At 37.8% G+C, this 18,199-nt stretch overlaps 1 protein-coding gene across 1 annotated transcript in view; it reads right to left on the bottom strand.

The window, feature by feature from the left end:
• Ccdc178 (coiled-coil domain containing 178) overlaps window positions 1-18,199 on the bottom strand; it is a 309,743-nt gene that overhangs the window by 255,633 nt on the left and 35,911 nt on the right. Inside the window, exon 10 of the mRNA XM_052742751.1 lies at window positions 8,732-8,885. Coding sequence (XP_052598711.1) covers window positions 8,732-8,885 — 154 coding nt within the window. The remainder of the gene's footprint in view (window positions 1-8,731; window positions 8,886-18,199) is intronic.

Genomic DNA, 18,199 nt, shown 5'->3' on the forward strand with positions numbered 1-18,199 from the left:
AATTTCCTATGCACTTTAGTGTATTCCAGACTTTGAAGAATGAATGCTATTTGTGGCATTTAAGATGTGCCTTGAAATAATTTTAGATCAGAGCTTGCATAATGAAATTCATTTCATGAGTGTTGCCGTGAAGAAAACAATATATGCTAATAGTAAGTGCAGCACACTGTGTTAGGTAGGCCTGACTGGAATGATCTTAAATAGGATTGCACAGAGACACATGAATATGATGAATACAGAAAATTTTGTAAACAATTTGATGCAAAGTATAACAAGAAATAGAACTAGAGCTCTCAGAGCAAGAAAATCATGCCTGTGTTTATATGCATAAATATACAAACATATATATGTACAACATATAGACAATAAGTATGAATACTCAGAATTTAAACAGGAAAGTATGAAGTAAAAACAAGGTAAGTTTAAAAATGTGAAGGAGATTAAAAACTACAAAACATATCTTAGCTTATTAGTGGTCAGAAAATTACAAAAACATTAAACTGAAAGCCATATTTTAAACTCTAAATAATATAAAAAATATAAACAATAAGAAATAGAAAAATTCATAGTAGAGACTTCCAAATAATACTGTAGGAAGCAAATGCATCTGAAATTTTAATCCTTTAGATTATTTCCTACCTAATCTGTTAAAAAATTCAAAATGTTTTTAGCCATGTGCTACAAAAAATGATACCTATAAAAAATACCATTCAAACAATGAAAAGGAACCCAGAAAAAGCAGTTGTATTCCTGCCAGAAGGTTTTATCAGATTCTCAAGCAAAAGTTATTTAATGTATACCAATTTTCTAGGTAGTCAAAAAAAAAGAAGGTATCAAAGTTCACTTTATAAAGCTAGCATACCCCCAATAAGAAAGTCTATCAAATATGACACAAATTAAGAACAGTGAAGTACGGACTTACTTATGAATATGGATGTACAATCTTTAGTGAAATACTTGCAAGTCAAACACAGCAGTAAATTAGAAGAACAATAAACCATAACCGGGCAGAGTTCATCCAATGAATTTAAAGCAGTTTAATATTAATACAATAAAAATTTTCAATTGGTCAAGTGGGAAACTCCATAATACCACCTTCTCAGATGCTCATAAAATGTTTTCTATAGTCAACATTAATTCTTAATAAATAGCTTCGATAATCTTAGTCTACATTTTTTTAAAAATCTTAAGTGTGATACTCAGCATATATTTGGAGTTAACATTTGGGTAACATCAAGTACAGATAATGAAAGGCAATTTATAGATACTACTTCTATTTTATGTTTGTGGGCACACACATGACAAGAGATGGAAGCCCTACAATGAAAAAATTAGCAACTTATACTTTTATCTTTCATGATGATTTATCTGTACACTGGGGCTATTGTTTGATGAAACCACACTGTTTTTAATCATCCAGCTATAAACTTGGCACTTGACTGTACCATAGAATAGCTTTCTGTCTGCCAGAAAACTCCTAATCTACCTAGATAGACTTCCCAATTAGTAAACTAATAGTTAAAAGTACTGTCTCATTTACTTTTTTTTTGGTAAGTAAATGGTTTTATCTAAAAGATATTGAGGAAAAACATAAAATAAAAAGGACATATATGAGTAGGAAATTTGCAGAGTTGGATTCATATATATAATATAACATATAAAGATAACAATTACTAACTAACAAAATAAACTGTTTACTAATAAGAACAATATTAAAAAATGTTGCAAATCTCATTTATATACCAAATGAATCCATTTCCTTACCTGCATTAAATGACAAAAATAATGTGTGCCACCATCATTGTTCAAGAAAACACGAACATACAAATTTTTTAAGTCACATTATTTTATTATAAAATAATAAAATAAACTGCAGATGGCTTCAATTAGATAACAAAACCCTGAGCTTCTAATAAGGGAATTATTTCCTAAAGGTATTTCTGAACTGTGGGACAAAGTGACCTTAGGGCTGGAAATGATGTGGCCTCCCAAGCCCTTGCCTCTTCCATGACCAATTGGCATTTGGTTGCTACCTGGGAAGGTGCTCCACTTTCTTCAGTGGTGTGGTCACTGGTTAAATTTACCATGGTTATACAAGCAACCATACTTAAACTCAGTGTCTCTTATAGAATGGGTGTGAAATTCAGAAGGGATTTGTCAGGAAGTGGTTCATTGAGAGCCTGAAAGGGATAAGAGAGGGCATTAGGGGACAAAGCCATCAAAATTAACTATATTGAAGCATCTCCTTTGCCCAGATGGAGATCATTACAGACATATACAACTGGCAGCTGATCTTGGGCTTACCATAATGTGTGCACAAGCCCTAAGGCTCAGGGAACATCTCAAAGCACCAGGACAGAACATTTGCTTCAAGATACTGTCTTCTGTATAGAACAGTAAAGCTGCTCTCATTAAATAGTCACCTAAGCAAGGCCACCATAATAACACCAGCTGACATGTTAACATGGATGGGGAAAATCTCATAAGGTACTTTCCTTAGATGAAGACCTACAGGCTGCTGAGAAAGGCAGAGTCAATATCCATGGATGAGTCCCTTGTAGGTTATCTGATCCTCAATCAGTCATAACAAATGCACATGGGAGGGACACTAATTTACATATTAGCAAACTTCATTCATGTATAGTTGCATGCATATATAGCACATACACATGTAGCATGAATCCTAATTGGTCTTATAGCAAAAACTGAGAGCCAGATATCAGGGTAAATGCTTAACTCATCAACTCCTCAGCCAAAAGGGGAAGATCCTGTGTCCATGAATTCTCAGACTGAATGCCCCTAAGTCCTCAGCCCAAAAAGACTGAGTTCCTGTCTCCTCCTGCCTTATATGCCCTTCTCCACTCAGGCTTATCACTCCCTGTCTCAACCTTCCTGATGCTGAGATGAATGGTGTGTGTGCTTCCCAAAGACTGGGAACAGAGGCATGAGATCCCAAGTGCTGGTATTAAAAGTGTGTGCTCCCACTGGTTATTCTAGTGGCTGTCTTTGCCCTCTGATCTTCAGGAAAACTTTATTTGTTAAAAGTACAAACAAAATATCACCACATTTCCCCTTTTTTGTCTAAAATGAAGATTGTAACTAATATAAGAAAAACTATATACAATAAGTGCAATAGCTATACAGCCAAGAATTACATTAACAATGTCTAGTCCATTAACATTTGACAAATTCAGAGAAAATACTTCATTGTTTGTCCTATTTTAGTGAGTCCAAAATGTTGTACCTCGTTCACTTTCTAACTTGTATTACCAACCAAAAACTATCTTTTGATGTCTTTCAAACTTATATACTTCACACCTCTTCAGTGAGTTTCTTTTCTGAATTTGTTAACAAGGAAAGCTACAACTATAAATATCTAGTCTTCAATTCCCTCAGAGACCTGAGAAGGAAATAATATTAACTGAGAAAGGAGGAAGTGCAAACAAGCAACTTCCAAAAAATGTGAGAAATGTCAGAAACAACTGGCTGCCTTGGTTCCTCTGCAACATTGGGGCATCCATCTTCAGCCTACAGGCCTAGCTTATCTGACAGATATTTTTGTGAAGCAGGATATTCTGAAGGGCTGTCCTACCTTGCCTTGGAAAAGTTCAGCAATCCTATCTTTTGTGTCCTTCTTGTCCATTTTGGACAGCACACTGTCAGCAGTTGAGGCAAGGGCATTTTCTTCTCCAGTGGCTAACTGTTACCACAAAGAAAGTAAACTCCATATGGAGTTTCTTTGATTCCCATCATCTTCTCTGAAGGAGTTTGGTGCTGCCTACCATTATGATAATGACATGTCTCATTATCATAAAAAAGAACTTATGTAAAACATCTTAAATTCCATATTCTGTAGATCTCTGAAGGGTTTGAAGATGACCTGTCTATCTAAAATATATCTCTGTTTGACCTTGAAAACATACCTAACCTTACTACAAGTTCAATTGCAATAGGTGACTAACTACTAACCTGCATTTCTTTATTACCCTGAACAGTTTGTAATAATAACATTCAAGGACTAGTAATTTGCATCACATTGTTAAATGAACTATATAGGCACAATACCTTGAACAAGATTAGAAGTTTATGGACAGTATGTTCTAACAAAATTAATCTCAAATTTGTATCAATATACAAAATTTTTATACAGTATAAAAAAACCCAATCTATTGTAAAATATTAAAAACTGGTATTTTTTAAAGTAGATTCAGGAATATACCTTTTTATCTTATCATATCCATATTCTCCCTTTTTTCTTTTCAGAGTAGACCCAATAGTCTACCCTTTTTTTCCTATCATTTCTATATCTTTTCTTTTTCAGAGTAGATTCAATAATCTACTTTTTCTTATCATATCTATATCTTCTTTTTTCCCTTTTCAAAACAAGAATCCTGAATCTAATGTCCTTTGTTTAGTCTTTTTCCTGTCCATTACCAATAACAACATATAACCAACCACCCTAAACAATGACAACTATCCATAACCCATTGAATGACCAAAAATCACCCATTCTACCTCTTGGCAAAGTGGGTGTTGTATTCTTAAATTTACTTCCTGCTGTGTGGGAGTGAAGGCATCTTTAGGAGATCCTGAAAAGAAAATTTTGGGTAAATTGTCAAGTCCTGGGAGAGGTAGGTGTATCATTTGTTGTCCAGTCTCTGCATAATGGGAAAGTGCAGGGCTTGTCTCAAGTCTTAGTTATAGTGGTCTATGAAGTTGGATCATCTCAGCTAGCCACCTTGAAATGGTCCTGAGCAGTTTGTGATCCAAAGCTGATCTTTGGGTGGGTGTTTGTCAGTTAGTGGCATTATCATACATAGTCTATGTAGAATCATCATTGTGGGACCATATTATCCATTTGAACACTTCAAAGGTTGCTGTTAGGTGGTCATGGTTCACTGCAGAAAACTGATAGAGATTCAAACCCAAAATCATGTATAGGAAGCTAGATAAAGCCTTTTTTCTAGAATTAGTTAGTAATTTATATGACTATTATTAATCCTTTAACCTTTTCAAGATCTGCTTCATTTGACACCTAAAATGTTTAAGTTTAAGGCAGGAGAAGATAGGAGCTCAACCTTTAAGACTAAGGGAATAGGGGAATTCAGTCTGAGGATTCATGAAGACAGGATCTTCCCCTTTTGGCTGAGGATTTGGTGAAGTGAGAAGTAGCTTTGGCTTGTTTCCTCTGATCTTTTATCATTTACCCTAATATCTGGCTCCAGGTTTTTATTATAAGATAAATTAGGATTTGTGTTACATATATAATAATACTTAAGGAAGAAATCATGAATCTGAGATGGGGTTGAGGGATAATGCAGAGTTGAAGCCAGGAGAGGTAATGATGGAAAAGATGTAAATATAGTACTTATGTATAAAATCTCAAAATATTAAAAATGTGTTATATACATGTATGAAACTATTTAAACATATATGATGACATAAAATAAGGAAAAGAAACTCACAGAAAGCCTAATTTTCACATTTAAAAATAATTTGACTATAACACTTGAATCTTCTTGACCAACTCAAAAGGTAAATGGAGCAAATGTGTTTGCAGAGATTTAAGGAGATTAGAGAAAAGTCTATGTCAATGAAAAAAAGACTCTAAATTGGGAGCAAACTATGCCTTGAAATCTGAAAATAAATTCTCTGTAAACTTGTATGTGCAATTAGGCAGCACAAATCTTATTTTTCTCTTGAACTGAAGGTTTCAGTTGCACACCAAAAACAAGGCTTGGTGATAATGCACATCACTGCTTTTAACTGAGTGCTTGATGTGTGCTCCTGAAAATATAGCTTATAATAAGAGAAATGCTGAAAAATTAATATATTTAAATTTCACCATGCTCTCATCTTCTCTGGAATGTGTACTAGTCCAAACAATTTCTATAATTGAAAACTACTAGGAATCTTTTAAATGCTTTCATGATTCCCTGTCATGAATAATATTGTGTTATTACAGCAAATTAAGGAGGCACAGGGTTGCCAGTTTAAAAATGATGTATGAAATAAAAGATTACAGGCTTAGCAAATAATTTTTCCCTCTTTGAAAATATCTCATCAATGGTAATCATTATATGGATGACAAATTGTACTATCAGCAGAATATTTTTAATGTTATAACTATTTGAATAATAATATATAATCTTCTGACTCCTACATTTTCCTAGTGCTTATACTTATATCTTTCAGTGAATTACACACTTTGTGAAGTTACATCCACACTGTCTTCGTTAGGGTTTCTGCTTCTGTGATAAAATACCATGACCAAAACAACTTAGTGAGGAAAGAGTTTACTTCATCTTTTTTTTTTTTTTTTTTTTTTTTTTTTTGATTTTTCGAGACAGGGTTTCTCTGTGTAGCTTTGCGCCTTTCCTGGAACTCACTTGGTAGCCCAGGCTGGCCTCGAACTCACAGAGATCCGCCTGGCTCTGCCTCCCGAGTGCTGGGATTAAAGGCGTGCGCCACCACCGCCCGGCTACTTCATCTTAAAACCCTCATATTCCATTACTGAGGGAAGTCAGGGCAATAACTCAGGGCATGAACTTAGAGGCAGAAACTTAAGCAAAGCCTGTGAAGGAATGCTACTTACTAGATTTCTCTTCATGGCTTATTCAGCCTGCCTTTCTATAGTAACCAGGATCACCAACCCGGGGTGGCATAGTCCACAGCAAGCTTGGGTCTCATACATCAATAATATATTTTAAAAAATGCACCACAGACTTGCCAACAGGTCAGTCTGATGGGAGTATTTTCTCAATTGAGGCCCCTTCTTTCAAAGTGACTCTAGCTGTGTCAAGTAGACAAATAATAGCCAGCACAATTGATCCCTTGTCAATCTGACATGCAGACACATCACTAGTCAACTAGGACATTTCTTTTTTCATTTGTTTCTCAGATGGCATGCCAATACCAATATTTCAGTATAAAACATAAATAACTTCAAAAGTCCCACAGTCTTTAGAAATTTAATCTCTTTAAAACACCCAATCTCTTTCAAAATTCAAACCTCTCTAAAACATCCACAATCTCTCTAAAGCTCCAAAGACTCTTTAAAAGTTCAAGATTTTTCAACAATGGGCTGCTGTTTTTTTTTTAAACCAATTAAGAGCATAATTAAGAAAAAAAACATAGAATTTGCAGAAAATTTGATGGAATTGATGATGATTATGTTAAGTAAAGCAAGTCAAACTCAGAAATACAAATATCATGTTCCCAATCATGTGTGGAATCTAGGTATCATGTGTACCTATCCAAGTCCTATGCGCATGTACACACACACACACACACACACACACACACATGTATATATACATGTATAGATATATCCATTTATATACACCTACAGGCAATTAGAAGGGATACTGTTTAGGAAAAGGACCGATGGGAGGGAGAGCAGGGTGGGAGAGGGTAATGGAAGATTATTGTTGCCAATATACATGACATACTTGCATCAAAATGTGATTAACAAACACATAACTTTATACAACAAATATCAACTAACAAAAAATAAATTTTTTTAATTTATTTTAATTTATTTTGCAATACAATTCAGTTCTACATATCAGCCACGGATTCCCTTGTTCTCCCCCCTCCCGTCCCCCTCACCTTCCCCCCAACCCCCCCCCCCATTCCCATCTCCTCCAGGGCAAAGCCTTCCCCACAGACTGAGGTCAACCTGGTAGACTCAGTCCAGGTAGGTCTAGTCCCCTCCTCCCAGGCCGAGCCAAACAATCCTGCATAGGCCCCAGGTTTCAAACAACCAACTCATGCAATGAGCACAAGATCTGGTCCCACTGCCTGGATGCCTCCCAAACAGATCAAGCCAATCAACTGTCTCACCCATTCGGAGGGCCTGATCCAGTGGGGACCCCTCAGCCATTGGTTCATAGTTCATGTGTTTCCATTCATTTGGCTATTTGTCCCTGTGCTTTATCCATCCTGAGTGAGGTAACCCAGACTCAGAAAGACAAGCATGGTATGTACTCACTCATAGCAGGATACTAGACATGAAACAAGGATGACTTGTCTGCTACTCACATCACCAGGGAGGCTACCTGGAAAACAGGACCCCAAGAAAGACACAGGGATCGCCCAATGACAGAGAAATGGAAGGAGATCTACATGAACAGCCTGGACATGAGTGGGGGTAATGAAAGGCGAGGGTTGAGGGAAAGAGAGCTTGGGGGAGCGGGAGATCCCAGCTGGATCAACAACAGAGAGGGAGAACAAGGAATAGGAGACCATGGTAAATGAAGACCACATGAGAATAGGAAGAAGCAAAGTGCTAGAGAGGCCCACAGAAATCCACAAAGATACCCACACAACAGACTGCTGGCAATGGTCGAGAGACAGCCCGAACTGACCTACTCTGGTGATGGGATGTCCAAACACCCTAATTGTTGTGCTAGAAACCTCATCCAACTACTGAGGGATCTGGATGCAGAGATTCATGACTAGGCCCCGGGTAGATCTCTGGGAGTCCAATTAGCGAGAATGAGGAGGGCTTATATGAGCGAGAATTGTTGAGACCAAGGTTGGATAAAAAATAAAATTTTAATTCATAATGAAATAAGTATTCTGTCCAGTTGCCACATCTGTTTTGCTATCCTTCAACATAAAACTAACACAGGCAGGAAACTGGCTGATATTCAATCATTGACAAAGAAAATGTACAACTTTTAGCTTATAACTATTTTCTGAATTTTCAAAATATGCAAACACTCACGTTTTTCAGTAAATTGGATACTTCGCAGGTTGAGCTCTGTGTTTCTCTCAGCATCTCAGTCATTGTTTCCTCGTCCTCCTCAATGTGGATATTCACAGACTCAATTGAGGTTGAGTAGTGAGTCTGCAGACTGCTAAGCTGATCTAGCTCTTTCCTAAGATAAAAGCAAAGAGGATTTTGTGCACATTGAAAATAAAATTAGCCTCTAACTTATTAGGGATCAATGGAATTTATTCTAAAAATTCTCCCATTCCGGAGTAGTTCCAAATTCCTAAAAGATCTTGGATATTAAGTAAAAAATGAGAACCAAAACAAACTAGTACTTATATTTCCAAAGGAAAAGAATAGAGAGAAAAGTTATGTATATATTATTTGACTCTTTGGGGGATTGTTTTGGATTGTCTTGTGGAAGAAATTGGGTAGTAGAGTGATGAAAAGTCACTGGGCATTTAAATATCATGATTTTCACATCTGCTTAACCAGAAGAGTCAGGAGAATACAATACGGATAGTCACCCACTTTCTGTTGTGAAGAACATATATTTTGTACACTGTGTGTATATGTCAAAGATCATTGGTTTAATGAACAAGCTGACTGGCCAATAGCTGAACAGAATAAAGTCAGGCGGGAAACCCAAACTGATGAGATAAGGAAGGGTGGAGTCAGAGGAGTCATCAGGCAGAAGGAGAATGAGTTGGACATACAAAATGGGGTAGAGGTATAAGGCACAAGCCTTGGGGCAGTACATGGATTAATAGAAATGGGTTAAGTTGTAAGAGCTAGTTAGTAATAAGCCTGAGCTATTGGCTGAACATTTATAAGTAATATTAAGCCTCAGTGTGGTAATATAGAAGCAAATGCTGGGACATGAAAACTCCACCTGTATATAGAACCTAATGTCCAGGGCCAGGTACATCCATACAAAGGCTGCAAAAGCTTTCAAAAGGGTTATAAAACCACACACATACACACAGACAGACAGACAGACACACACACACACATACACACACTGAAATCAAGCAGGGCTTCTTGGTAACTGCCTTTTCTTGGTTAGGCTCTGTTTGTTAGTTGTAAATAGAGGCAGTGCTCCTTTAAGATAAGGCTTCCTTTTTCATGATAGTGGCACAGAGTATTTTTTGGGAGGTCCTACTAAGGAACACTTGAATGGTGTTTATAAGCAGTGGTTGGGCTGCTTCTTGGCAGCATGGACCCAGAAGCTCCCCAGAGTAGGAACAGTGAATGTGACTATCCCTGGCATTTCCACCATGAAGCTGGGCTCTTGGGGAACCATGTGGGGTAGAGCCAACCACCAGGACAGAGATAGAGGTACTAGTTATGCCTAGTCAAGCCACTTAGCAGTTTAAGGACTCATTCAGTCAGAAAAAGATAGAGATAAGCAGTAAATACTGAATCAGATGAAAACAACAGCAACAACAACCTCTAAACAATTTACAGTGTATTCAAAAATGTACATAAGCAAAAGATTTATATGATAATATTGAAGGTACATGCTTTTAATCTGAGCACTCCGGAGGCAGAGTCAGGCGGATCTCTGTGAGTTCAAGGCCAGCTTGGTCTACAGCGCAAGATCCAGGACAGGCATCAAAACTACACAGAGAAACCCTGTCTTGAAAAAGCAACACACACACACACACACACACACACACACACACACACACACAGGCTTAGTAAAGAGAAAAGAAAGAGCATATACAGTCATTGATTGAAAAATATAGTTTTGCCGGGCGGTGGTGGCGCACGCCTTTAATCCCAGCACTCGGGAGGCAGAGCCAGGCGGATCTCTGTGAGTTCGAGGCCAGCCTGGTCTCCAAAGCGAGTTCCAGGAAAGGCGCAAAGCTACACAGAGAAACCCTGTCTCGAAAAAAACCAAAAAAAAAAAAAAAAAAAAAAAAAAAAGAAAAATATAGTTTTAAAATGATAAAATAAGGTCCTTAAAAGGAGAATAAAGTAATATAAAAAGAAAAAGCCATGTAAAGATGGAAAATACAGAGTCTGGATCCTGTTGTTATTGTGTTATCTTTGAATTTTTTGGCTGCTAAGAAACACTGGATTATGAAAACTGCTAGATTTAACCAACCTATATATTTTAAAAATATCTTGACTTCAAAATTTAAGTCAAAAGATATGTTACTTTGGGGGAGAGATTATGTTTTTATTTCCAAAGGAAGTGAAAGGCTGTGAATTTATTCATGGTTAAAGAAAATTAGGTTTCATTGAGGAAGACCCCATGATAATCTTAGCAACAAACCTAAAGAAATAAACCTAAAAGAACTAGGAGACATGTGATGTAAATTTTACCTGCTCAAACATAAAACAAAAAAAAAATCACCTTTGGCTGACTTGTGTACAATGCACAATCTATACTTGTACTAATACAGATATTGTGTTACCTTTAAAAGTTCATATATTTTCAGAGCAAGGGGACCAGACACTAATGAAAATGATAATCCAGTTGATCTAGAATTTAGAACAGCTTCTAAGCTACTGACCGAGATGATCTTGCCTCAGAGAATACTACAGCCAAGACTTAACAATTATCCTAAATTTTCTCAGGGTCCAAAGATTACCAGTGCTCCTAATCAACAGGAAGTCTCTAGAGAACTATGCCCATATTCTCCCCAAATGGGTTATGGGTGTTTATTATCATAAGTGGAGTTGGTTACAAATTATTATTGGTCATAATCAGGATGGTTGAGCTGGAAAAGGGAGGGAGGGGCAATGCAATGAAAGAGACACCATAATAGAGAGACACATCATGGGGATAGAGAGAAACCCAGTGCTAGGGAAGTTGCCAGGAATCCCCAAGGATGACCCCAGCTTGGGCTACTAGCAATAGTTGAGAGGGTGTCTGAACTGAACTGACTTGCCCCAGGGATCAGACCGGTGAATCCCCTAACTGTCATCACAGAACTTTTCTCCAATGACTTGTGGAAGCAGATGCTGAGATCCATAGCTAATCACTAGACAGAGCTCCAGGAGTCCAATCAAAGAGAGAGAAGAGGGATTCTATAGCAAGTGCATCAGGATCATGATGGGGAAACATGCAGGAAAAACCAAACCAAACTAGAGGGAACTAATGAAAGTTGGATCAATGGCTGTGGAGCCCACATGGGACTGGACTAGGCCCTTTGCATGGTGAGACAATTGTATAGCTTGATCTGCTTGGGAGGCCCCCTGGCAGTAGGCTCAGAATTCATCTGGTGCATGAGCAGGCTTTGTGGAACCCACTACCTATCATGGGACACCTCTTGCAGCCTTGAGGCAGGGGGAAGGGCTTGGACTTGCCTCTACTGAATGTGCCTCCCCATGGGAGGCCTTGCTTTCATGTGGGTGGGAGTGAGGGGTGGATTGGTAGGGGGAGGGTGGGGGGGCAGGAGGAGGGAAGAGGGGGAATCTTTGATTGGTATGTAAAAAAAAAATTCTTAATTAAAAAAGGAAAAAAGCTAAACAAAGGAGTTAAAGGCAAAGATCTCTTTCTAAAGGATAAAAGGGGGATAGGATATAGAAATGACAAGCCAAAACAGCATCTACTAGTATTAAATATTTTACATTGGTATGGATTTATGTACATTGATACAAATTTAAAGTTATTTTTGTTATACCATACATATGTTTCTACTCTTGTTTGGGTTATTGTACTTATGCAATCCATTTAAAAATGTAATGCATAATTAAAAATACAGATTAGGACTTATCTATAATAGTAAAACTTATAGTCAGGTTAGGTATGTTTTCAAGGTCATAAACAGATATATTTAGATAGATAGATAGTCTTCAAACACTTCAAAGACCTACAGAATATGTCATTTAATATCTTTAATAACCTAAGGCTTTTCACGACAGTAAGACACTTCTGTTCCTGGACGCACCCATCAACTTCAATGAAAATGATGGGCCTCAAAAAAACTCCATATGGTGTTTGTTTTCTTTATGGCAAAAGCTAGCCATGTGGGCAAAGAAACTGTCTTTGCTTCAACTGCTGACAATACACTGTCCAAACTGAACAAGCAGGACTCAAAGAATGCAGACTGCAGAACTTTGCCAAGGCAAAATAAGACAGTCCCTCAAAATTCCTACACAAGAAAGTCTGTCAGATATGCTAGGCCTGCAGGCCAGAGCTGGATGCTCCAATGTTACAGAAGAACTTTGGGTGATTGTCTAGGAAGCCCGAGGTCCCTGTCATTAGGTAACATTTCACCACTCTGGGGTTTTTGATGGTGTTAAAGACTATATAGTTATAATTACAGTTTTCCTTATTTATGATAAAAATAAATTAGGTATAAAACTCACCAAGCTAAGATAGATAATAGAGTATTTTCTCTAATTTTGCCAAATACAAATAGACTGTAATTTTTACTTGATAACTATTTTTATTGTATATAATTTTACTATGTTAAAGTTAACACCTTCCTTTTTAATTAAACAAAAAGGGGGAAATGCTGTGGAATAATCCTTCTGTACACTCTGTGAATATATGTCACTATTCTTCCTTTAATAAATAAGCTGACTGGCCAAAAGCTGCACAGGATAAAGTTAGGTGGGACAGATGGGACGAGGAAGGATGAAGTCAGAGGAGTCACTAGCCAGAAGGAGAATGAGTTGGACATACAAAATGGGATAGAAGTAAAAGCCACAAGCCTCAGGGCAGCATATAGATCAATAGAAGTGGGTTAAGTTGTAAGAGCTAGTCAGTAACAAGCCTGAGCTACTGGTCAGATATTTATAATTTATATTAAGCCTCTGAGTGATTATTTGAGAGTGGCTGGGGGACAGGAAAACTCTGCCTATATATGTTGATCAAAAAAGGGTGTTTTTGGCAGTGCTGGCATGTAGAGCAATGAAACAGAACCCAGTGTGTACAAGTAGAGTCACGGAAATATGACTTGATGATTCTTGACCATGTTTCACAAAACAGTATGACAACCAGAGCAGTATGACACATGGTGCCAGTCCACATGGATGTGCAAGGGGAAACTGAGTGAAGAGGAAAGAAATAGCTAAATCTGACTAAATCTCATGTATCATTCACTTAATGCATTAACATGTAAAACTATAATACAATATTTTAGAAGAAAACACTCTGTGAATTGAGCATCAGGACAGGAGGTTTTCCATGATACTAAGCCTGAAAAAGGAACTGGCAAATTAAATTCTAACAAACCTTAAAACTTTTCTATGACAAAATATCCCAATAATGGGATAAAAAGAGAAACCTTTCATAAACGATAAGATATTTGCAATTTATATATCTAATTTAAAAAAATAAACTCTTATTCTCTGTAAAGAAAGAATTATCTATACTAGTCAGAAAAACACTTGACCAGATATTCATAAAATAAAATAATCAATAACATATGAACACAAACATTCAAAAGAAATGTGAACTAAAACTTCAATGCTCCAAATGTGCTAGAGGGACTGTATTTTCTTTTTCCTTTTAAAAAGTGATCTCAGGTGGTAGCACAGACAAGTCACATCAACATAGCCATTATGCTGCCAAGGACCATGTAGATATCTATTGTCTGTGTGAATGCCAGAGGCCATTGTTGATATCCATGATCTCTGCTCCCATTGGAAGCAATGTTGGTGTCCTTGGTCTGTGTTGCTGCTCGGGGCCATGTCGGTGTGCATGATCAGGACTGTCACAGGAGACCATGTTGATATCTGTGACCTGTGCTGCTGCCAAAGACCATGTTGAGGTCCATGGTGCATGCTGCCACTGGGGACCATGGTGAAGCCTCTGCTCCTTGCTGCCACTGGAGTCTATGTTACTTCCAGAAACCATGTGGAAGTCCAAGATCCACTCTGCTACTGGCTGTCATTGGCAAGGGAGCAGTGGTATGTATGACTGTCATCTTATAATTGAGAAAGAGAGACATTGAAGGCTTATGTGACAACCTTGCCATCCCATAACCCCCAAAAGAGAAGAAACAGTCAAGATAGGAAGCAATTGAAGAGATTCCTTAAAAACTGTGATAAAGATGCAAAGTGTAGCTCTTCACAGTTGATGGCTTCTAGTGTATGTATGTGTGGGGGTGGGGGTGGGGAGGGGGACTCAATTATCTTTGAGGGGCTGGCTACTGGGATTTGACCATGCTTCAATGAGTATATGTGCAACATGAATTGGACTTGCTGGTTTTTTTTAATCTTTTGGGGTGGAGTGCAACAGGGTGGAAGGGCAGACCAGGGAGGAATGGGAACAGAGCATGATTGGGGTGCATTTTATAAAGTTTTCAAATAATTAGTAAAAATATTATGTTGGGAGAAAAAGTGATCTCTTCTTACTGGTTGTCAAATGGTCCCTTCACACCCTGGAGCCAGTTTGTGGTTTCTATTAAAACTAAAGCCTACTCTGGTGATCGGATGGCCAAACACCCTAACTGTCGTGGTAGAACTCTCATCCAGTGAGTGATGGAAGCAGATGCAGAGATCCACGGCAAGGCCCCAGGTGGAGCTATGGGAGTCCAATTGGAGAGAAAGAGGAGGGATTGTATGAGTGAGAATTATTGAGACCAAGATTGGAAAAAGCGCAGGGACAAATAGTCAAACTCGTGGAAACACATGAACTATGAACCAATAGCTGAGGAGCCCCCAACTGGATCAGGCCCTCTGGATAAGTGAGACAGTTGATTAGCTTGAACTGTTTGGGAGGCCCCCAGGCAGTGGGACCAGGACCTGTCCTTAGTGCATGAGCTGGCTGTTTGGAACCTGGGGCCTATGCAGGGACACTTTGCTTCAGCCTGGGTCAAGGGAGGAGGGGACTGGACCTGCCTGGACTGAATCTACCAGGCTGAGCTGAATCCTCAGGGGAGTCCTTGCCCTGGAGGATATGGGAATTGGGGGGTAGGCTGGGGAGAAGTGGGGGAAGGAGGGAGGACAGGTGAATCCGTGGCTGATATGTAAAATTAAAGTAAATTATAAAATAAAAAAAACTAAAGCCATACTTAGCACACACTCTGGCAATCATACTCAGAGACAGGCATTTCAGAAAAAATGAAAAGTTAATACTCACACCTTGCACATTAATTCCTAAAGCAGTTTTGATCAAACTCACAAGAAACTAGAAACTAACCAAATGTCCCCCAAAGTGTAGTTGGTTAAATAAGTCTGGAACATCTATGCTAGGAGATCCCACTTAGTCATAAATTCCACAGACTTTTTGATACACATGCTAAGCCGGATTAATCTAGATGGCATTTCATTTAATGAAAGAAAAAAGAGGAAACAAGAATCCAAACGTTGATTGTTTCAAGATGCATTTATGTAACATGTCAAAATGAAGAAGCTCTAACGATGAAGAGCAGAGAAAGAGCAGGGAGTACAAACATCACCCCTTTTGGCCTTCTTGGGCACTTGAACATTTGGGGCATACATTCACAAACAGACATATACATAAAAAATAAATCTTTAAGGTCTCAAGAACATAAGTGAGCTTTAAAAAGACAGTGGAAAAATCACATGATGAACTCTCTTCTTTACAGAAAATTAAAATTCAGAGACTCTATAATATTTCATTTATTTAGGTTATTTTATATATTTTATTTCATGTATATGAGTATTTTTATGCAATCTTGTCTGGATAACACTTGCATGCCTGGTTCTCAAAGAAGTCATATAAAGGCATCAGATTCCCCAGAACTAAAGTTATGAACAGTTGTGAGCCACCATGTGGGTTCTAGGAATTGAGCCTGGGTCCTCGGGAGGAGTAGCCAGTGGTCTTAACCACGGAGACATCTCTCCAGGCCCTATGTCTTGTTTATACTAGAATCCTTCTTCTTTCACAATCAACCTCAACTTGTCAAGAGCACCTCACTAAAGCTGTTATTCTAAGAGGTCTGTCAACTGAGGAAGACAGAAGGTGCAGTCCAAGCACAAGTAGTGGTCATGACAGTAAATTTGTTCATTTATTTAATTTAAAATCCTTCTTTAAAAAATAATAAAACTGTTCTTATAGGTCATAAAAATAAAGCATTCTACAATCAACAGATGTTTAAGTGAAGGGAAATGGATAAATAGAGCAAACTTTTAATTATTTTTTTATTAACCAATATATCAACAGTATCTAATGTGTTTTGAAGGTGACAATGTAAGTTTGAATTTGGCAATTAATGTATCTCACAAAATAATAAAACAGAATTATAGTCACCCAGAGAGAATAAGGGAGAATGAAATGATAATATGTAACAACATGAAAGAAGATCCAATAATCAAAATGGGTCAAATAGTTTATATTCAAGGGCTGTACTAGTGATTTGTGAGTGCATTCAGTGGCTTGACTTTAAAATCATGCTTGCTATAACAGAATAAATATTTCTGTCAGTGTGATGTTTATTAGGTGACTCTAAAACACAGATACTCCAACACATTGGAACTTGAAAATATTTTCTAAATATTAATAAGATAAAAGCTAATAAAATTACATATACAAATAAGTTTAAGGAAAAATAAATGCAGCAGTCAGAAAAGGTGGGTTCGTAGTGCTAAGAGGCCAATCAATATCCCAGGACATCATAGTCACTTTACACTTGTATGCATCTGAGAATGTATGTACCATCAAATACATGAACTAAAGCTTTTATAAAGGAGTATGAAAACATGTCAAGTCACATGACAACATAATGTGAATTTTTTTGTGGGTAGGGTTTGTATTGTATATGTGTTCATGCATATATGCATGTTTGTGGATGCGTACACCCATGTGGAGGCCAGAGCAGCATATCTGGTTTCTTTCTCTGTCACTTTCAGCCTTACTGCCTTCACACAAAATCTCACTGAAGAGGAAGCTGTTTTGGTTTTGGCTTGGTTGTTTGCCTTCTCGATGCTAGGGTTATGGACATGAACAGTCACTCCTATCTTTTTGCTTAAGAACATGGGTCCTCATGCTTGCAAAGGAAGCACTCTTACCCACTGAGCCAACCCCTCTGCCATACCATAGAATTTTATAATCTTGTATCAATATTTAACTGAAAAGTTAACAAAAAGCAGTAATAATACCATTTTATTGCTCTAACATTGTCTTGGAATCTTTTCAAAGCACAGATTCACATTCAGTAGGTCTGGGCTAAGCATGAGATTTTAAATTTTGAGTAAGCACTTAAATAACAGTGACAGAAACTGGGCAGTGTCCGGGACAGTGTTACGTCAACTTGTCACAGCTAAAGTCATTTTGGAAGATGGCACGTCAATCGAGACAAGGTCCTCACCAGATTTACCTGTGAGCAAGTCTGTGGTGTTGTTTTGTTTTGTTTTGACTGATGATTGATATGTGAGGGCCCAGTTTACTGGGGGAGGTGCTATCCCTGCACAAGCAGTCCCACGTTCTATAAGAAAGCAGGCTGAACAAGCCAGTAAACTGCACTTCCCTGTGGCCTCTGCATCAGCTTCTGCCTCCAACTTCCTGCCCTGACTTTCCTGGGTGATGGAATACAGGTGTAAGATGAAATAAAT

Source organism: Peromyscus californicus, unplaced genomic scaffold (assembly GCF_007827085.1).
Source record: "Peromyscus californicus insignis strain IS unplaced genomic scaffold, ASM782708v3 Scaffold_17__1_contigs__length_78620276, whole genome shotgun sequence".
In the NCBI taxonomy this organism is placed as follows: domain Eukaryota; kingdom Metazoa; phylum Chordata; class Mammalia; order Rodentia; family Cricetidae; genus Peromyscus; species Peromyscus californicus.